The sequence below is a fragment of the Miniopterus schreibersii genome (genome assembly GCF_964146895.1).
Source record: "Miniopterus schreibersii genome assembly, chromosome: 20".
Classification (NCBI taxonomy): domain Eukaryota; kingdom Metazoa; phylum Chordata; class Mammalia; order Chiroptera; family Miniopteridae; genus Miniopterus; species Miniopterus schreibersii.
In genome coordinates, this window is record NC_138122.1 from 15280354 (window position 1) to 15286956 (window position 6603).

General features: G+C 45.8%; 1 protein-coding gene across 6 annotated transcripts in view; it reads left to right on the top strand.

Moving 5' to 3' along the window:
• The first annotated feature begins 201 nt into the window (after positions 1-201).
• EIF4ENIF1 (eukaryotic translation initiation factor 4E nuclear import factor 1) overlaps positions 202-6603 on the top strand; it is a 40424-nt gene continuing 34022 nt past the window's right edge. For 2 of the 6 annotated variants that reach the window (XM_081122865.1, XM_081122867.1), the window contains exons 1-2: positions 220-396; positions 1328-1450. In XM_081122865.1, the coding sequence (XP_080978991.1) occupies positions 1355-1450 (96 nt within the window). In that variant the 5' untranslated portion in view covers positions 220-396; positions 1328-1354. Of the gene's footprint in view, positions 397-529; positions 679-1327; positions 1451-6603 lie in introns of those variants that run through there. The other 4 variants (XM_081122866.1, XM_081122868.1, XM_081122869.1 and 1 more) reach the window with 3 other exon arrangements.

Below are 6603 nucleotides of genomic sequence, written 5' to 3' on the forward strand. Positions count from 1 at the left end.
TTACGCCACCCTCGGCCCGGCCTCCTACCTCTCGTCGCCACGTCCACCCCACGTCTCCGTCTCCCCGCCACCTTGCGCTCGGAAGAGCCCGCGCCCGGGGAGCGCGCCGTGATGTTTCTCTTTTCCGCCCGGCACCGCGGCGGCCACCTCACATCCGGGCTCGCGGCGGCGAAGGCGGTGCTGGGGCTCCGGTGCGTGGAGGGAGTTATTAAGGGGGAGGGGGCCGGGAAGGAGGGACGGAGGGCTGGGCCGCTGTTACGGCGGCTGAAGAGAGACAGCCCGAACGGGTGGGGGGGCGAGAGCGAAGGCCGCGCCGAGAAGCCCTTAGATCAGCGCGGGCGGCGGAGAGGGGAGCCGCGGCCGAGGTGAAGGGCCGCCGAGCGGCGGAGGCACCGAGTAAGGGCCCGGGGGAGGGGTGTACCGGCGCCGCGCTCCACGGCCCGCAGAGAAGGGGCGCGGGCGCGCTGCTCCCGGGGTCGCGTGCGTTAGCGCGAACGCCGGGGCGCGCGCGCGGGGGGCGGGCAGAGACTCGAAGCCAGCGGGACGGCCCGCGGGCGGGCTGGCGGGGCCCGAGCCCGAGCCGCCGGGCCGGACGGCGGCGGGCCTGTGCCGGCTCCATCTCGGAGGGCCAGGGCCAGGGGATTCGGTCGCCCTGTACCCTCCGGCCCGCCTCCTCTCGTGAGTACTGTCCCCGCCCTTCCTCCGAAGAAGGCCGGGGCCTGAGCGAGAGGCCGGGGTTTGGGGTGGAGGCCGGGGAAGCCGAGTTTTGGAGCTGAAGCCAGCGCTCGCCTGTTCTTTACTACGGACGCCCCTGTCATGGCCACAGGTGCGGCTGGCTGGGCGAGGGGCGCTCGGGCTCCGTCCCCCAGTCCCTAGCCCCCGAATAACAAGGGGCAGCTGGCGCCGTCCATTGGCGAGTGACAGGCACTTTACTACAGCTCGACTTCCCGTCTCTCCGGCCCCAGCCACTCTCCTACCTGCCCCCACTCCGGGAAACTTCCCCACTACTGCCTGACCGGTCCCCATGGGTAGCAGCCACTAATCTTGGTTTCTTTTTGTAGTAAAGCTGCTTAAAGGCTGATTTGGGCACCTTCCACTTGTTTTCCTTACCCTTCTGATGTTTAGAGGACTGACTTATTAGAAGAGATAGCTAAGTACCAGTGGTTCTGTTTCCAACTGGGTTCTGGTTTATAGCATAATTGTTGGGTGAAGGTTTGTTTTTTAATGGTAGTCATTTTAAGAGAGAAAAGTTTCAGTTTTTTAAACAGTCAAGACTTCTGAAAATGTATTGTTCTTGGTGACAGTTTTGTGCTCATTTGTCTTCCAGGTGCAAAGAATTGTAGACCAACGAGCCATGGATAGGAGAAGCGTGGGTGAAATAGAAAATGGAGATGCTTTCCTTGACTTGAAGAAGCAGCTGGCCTCCAAATCCCCCCATCGCTATACAAAAGTAGGCTTTGTTACTAATGAAAGTGTTTCTTTGTAAAGGTGGGGAGGTTGGAAACATTGTGTAGGTGTTTTATTAGTATTATCTGAAGTGGTAGCCTCATTCTGATTCACTATGTGGACTAAATGTTAACTGGAGGTCATGAAGCATTGCTTTGAACCTTTTTTCTGAAAGGGAATACCCAGGGTTTGCACTGGAATTTGCTTCTAAGTAGCTTTCAGGTGAAGGGAATATTGGCTCAGATCCCATATGAATTTGTGGGTCTGTGTATGTTGGCACACAGATTCTGTAACACCTGGTGTGTTGTTCACTTACATGCTATAGAGTAAGGATTCCAGTTCTTGATGCTTCACAAAACTAGTGTCCTGTGTTTTGATGTTTCCTTAAGAGGCAAACACCCCAAAGGAATGCTCTTGGGTGCCTTCTAGGTGCTTGGCTGGGATAACCAGATTTTTAATTTTTTTTTATTTCCTGTCACAAATTGGATATGGACCCACAAAAGTAAGGCTTCAGTTATATTTCCCCTAGCTGAAAACTTGTGATTTAAAACGGCTCGTCTAAATATCTGCTTTTTCCAGAAGGGTGCAAATCACCTCAGTGTCGTATATTTATTGAAGCTATTGCTTCTGTCAGTATCTAGTTGGCTACTGAATGTTTCTGAAGAGGTTGACAGGACTCATTGAGCTATGAATTCATTTCTGGCTCACTGAAATGCAGTAGGCTGGGGTATATAAAATGTGCTTGGGACTGTTGACAGGAAGGATTATGTCCTAGTTGGATCCATATCTGTGTTTCCTTAGTATAGGACCAGTCAAGGACTCTAAGGTGGTTATTATGCCTAGCTTCCCAGGATACCAGTTGGTTAATATTTTAAAGTCAGGCCTTGTTTGTGTACAGTTGCCACTATTCTTAACCTACTTGATAAACTATCTAATGCTGTCAGAGTAATATTCATTTTTAGCATTTAAAAAACCAAACCTCTCTGGAGAGAGAAAAAAGTGTTTTCAGGTGTAAAAGAGTTCTTGGTTAATTGCTGTCTTAACACAGTCTGTCTTGGCATAACTGTGAGCTGATGATAGAAAGCATTTTACTTCTTCCTTCAGGTTTGGTGTTCCCTAATGTTCCTCTCAAACCTGAGAGTGTTTGAGTAGTGTTTCACAACTTAAACTCATTATCGAAGATGTTAACAGGTGAATTCTGAATCTAATTCTGAATTTAAGTAAAAGGAAAGCTTATTAAATGAAGGGAAACTGATTCGAACTACTTTTATAAGCTTACGTGATTTCAACTCTGCCAGAACTTTTTGAATGAAGTTCTGACTGGTAGTCCACTTATAGAGTGCTGGCAGGGAGACTCGAATAATTTTCACAGGCTGATCTGAGGATGACTGGAAGTTATTATTGGTCTCTCTTAGAGTAGAACATATGTATGTCTACAGTAAAGATTAAGAAGCTCAGTGTTGCCCATTTTTGATAGTCCAACCTTAAAATTCTGTCATACTTAGATAAATGTATCTAAAATGGTTAAGGAAAGCATTTTTTAGGTTAATGGCCATGGAGCTTAGATTTAATGGTCTTCTCTACCAAATTTAGTTGGAAATAGGTTTACTCTCCACTCCATTCAAGAGGATTTAGTTAATGGCAGTTTTAGGATTGTGTTTAGGCAAAGTTAGGGTCGTGCTTTCATATATATGGGTTACTCAGCACTAATAATTTTATGTGAGACTTGAGACAAACTAAGCCTTTTTTCTTGTGAAGAAAGCTTGAAACAATCCTGAGTTCTGAATACCATAATAAATGGTCTGTTAGTCCCACAAGTGGAATAGTATTGGAGTCCACCTATTCTTGATCAACTTACTGAGATCAAACAATTGGAATAAGTAAAGCATTTACTAATATTTCTGCCACTTCAAGTTCACAGGCTAGAAAGTTTAGAAGCAGTAAAAGGAAACTCTCAGTGATTTTTATAAGTGAATTTTGTGAAAACTTTTATAAATGTGGGAAGTTTACTACAGGGTCAAAAAAACAACACATTGGCCAGATGAGAGGCTTCGTAACCTTTGACCCTCCTTAGTTGTTATATAGGATAACATTAATAGTTCAGAATTAGAGGGCTTTTTTTTCCAGGAAGGTGAGGGGGTCCAGATGTTTGGCTAAGTGCTTTTAAGGGTAACATACCAGAGTTTCCCTGTGTGTTAAGACATCCTTTAGTTCAGCTTGCTTCTCAAACGTTAATGTGTCCAGGGATCACTTATGAACCATGGTAAAGTGTAAATTCTGATTGTTAGGTCAGGGGTGGGCTTGAAAATTCAGTTTTTAACCAGCTCCTAGGTGGTGCCCATATTGCCTGTCCATTGACCATACTTGGAGTAGCTAGGCTTTAGTATTCCTTGAACAATCTGATATATGGTGTCGACGTTGTCAGGCAACTCAGATGCATACTTGTTCCTCCTGGTTCAGTTGGTGTCCATTGTGCTTCTGTGAATATCTCGGGAACTCAAGTTAGACTCACACTGGGTACTTTCAGGCCTACTCCTAAGTCTCAGTGATGATTAATGGGGTGGTTAAAGAGGATTTATCAAATGCACCTGTTATCCTAAGAGGTTTGAGCCCGTTCATTTCTAACCCCATAGAGGTCCATTTTGCCAGGTCAGACTCCTAAGATCAAAAGCTGTATTTTGGACCCTAGCCAGTTTGGCTCAGTGGTTAGAGCATTGGCCTGAGGACTGAAGGGTCCCGGGTTCGATTCCAGCTAAGGGCACCTACCTCTGTCACAGGCTTGATCCCCAGCCCCAGTTGGGGCACCTGCGGGAGGCAACCAATCAATGTCTCTCTCACATCAATGTTTTTCTCTCTCCCCCTCTCCTTCTCTCCCCCTTTCACTCTCTCTCTGAAAAGCAATGGAAAAAAATATCCTTAGGTGAGGATTTATTAAAAAAGCTTTGTTTTGGTAATATTTAAATGTGCATTTATAAAGTGATTGGATTATGTTGAGGGACTTTTGGAGATTATAGAGTGGGTTTCACGGCAGAGTCATGGATTAAAAGTGGTTTAGCCTGGCTGGCGTGGCTCAGAGGTTGAGCATCGACCTATGTTCCAGGAGATCGAGGTTCAATTCCTGGTCAGGGCACGTGCCCAGGTTGCGGGCTCCATCCCCAGCAGGGGGTGTGCAGGACACAGCTGATCAGTGACTCTCTCTCATCATTGATGTGTCTCTCTCTCTCTCTCTCTCTCTCCCTCTCCCTTCCTCTTGCTGAAGTCAATGAAAATATATTTTAACAAAAAACAAAAAACTGTCCCGGCCGGGCGTGGCTCAGCCGTTGAGCGTCGACCTAGGATCCAGGCAATCGGGGTTCCATTCCCTGTCAGGGCACATGCGCGGGTTGTGGGCTGCAGCCGATCAATGACTCTCCCATTGATGTTTCTCTCTCTCTCTCCCTCTCCTTTCCTTTCTCTGAAATCAATAAAGATATTTTAAAAAAAACAAAAACAAAACAAAACTGGTTTAGACAGTGGTTCTCACAGTGTGGTCTTTGACCTAGCATTTAGGATCATCTGGTAACTTGTTAGAAATATAAAATCTCAAGCCCCATCCCAGAGATATTGAATCAAACTCTAGGGATAGGGCATAGTCATCTCTGCATTTAACAATCTTTCAGGGAATTCTGACTCTGAATCTAGTTTGAGAACCATTGGTTTAGGAAACAGAGGAGGTAGTGATGCCTATTAATGAAAAAACTTTGGGACCCATTCAGGTTTTAAAGCCGTTAAGAAAATAGACAAACAACTGAAGTGGACTGATTTGAGTAATCCTCCTAGCCTTCTTGGAGAAAATGAGTTGCAAGACTTGAAGTAAAGCAAGCTTCTGAGAAGAAAAGAGTAATTGATTTAAATCCTAAGTTGAAATCAGTAGTCAGATGGTCAGTTTTTCCTGTACAAAGGTCTTATTTGATAACTTCATAGGTTTCTCTCATAAACTGAGTTGAGTAGTAACCTTTAGCAGGTGGCATTTCAATAACACACTTAGCTGCAAACTTCTTAAGCTAATGTAAAAATAGGGATACTTGTTTATATTGGAGAAAGCAAAATTATGGTATGAAAGTCATTATAGCCCTGGCCAGGTAGCTCAGTTGGTTATAGTGTTGTCCTGATACTCTAATATTCCGGGTTCAGTCCCTAGTCAGGGCACAGACAAGAATCAACCAATGAATGCATAGGTGGGTGAAATAGCAAATTGATGTTTCTCTCTCTCTCTCCCTCCCCCCGCCCAAAATAAATAAATAGTAAGAAAGAAAGAAGCTCTAGCTGGTGTACTCGGTGGTTAGAGTGTCGGACTGCACATTGAAGGGTCTTGGGTTCAATTCCTGGTCAAGGGCAAGTACCTGGATTGCAGGTTCAATCCCTGCCTCCAGTAGGAGTGTGTGCAAGAGGCAACCTGTGTGTATGTCTCTGTCTCTCTCTTTCCCCTTCCCTCCCTCTCCCCTCTCTCTTTCTGAAAAGCAGTGGAAAAAATATTCTTAGGTGAGGATTAGAAGAAAAAGAGAGAGGGAGGGAGGGAGGGAGGGAGGGAGGGAGGGAGGGAGGGAAAGAAAAGAAAAGAAAAGAAAAGAAAAGAAAAGAAAAGAAAAGAAAAGAAAAGAAAAGAAAAGAAAAGAAAAGAGTATCATACAGTCTCAATGTTTCAAGTGTCCAGAAAACCTAGCTAATTGAAAGTTCTTAGAAGGTGCTGGCTGGCAATACCATAGATACTGTCTTCTAACTGTTCTTTCCTACCTGTTCTAATTCTAAGTCATCTTGAAAATTTTAAGATTCAGGGCCCTTGCCCCCATGAGTATCCTCTTCTCACTCATGATGGGAACTTCTCGCTAGATAAGGAGCCTTTCGTTTCAAAACTGGAAACTTTTTTTTTTAATTGATTTTAGAGAGAAGCGGGGGAGGGAGAGAGAGAGAAACATCGATCAATTGCCTCCTGCACACGCCCTAACCAAAGATATGTACCATGACCAGGAATTGAACCCACCACCTCTTGGTGTAGGGGATGACACTCCAACCAACTGAGTCACACCAGCCAAGGCCACAATTAGAACCTTTACCATAGAAATTTAGGAGCAGAGCCTTTGACTCAGGAAAGGGTGCCATGAGAGGAAGCCCACTTAG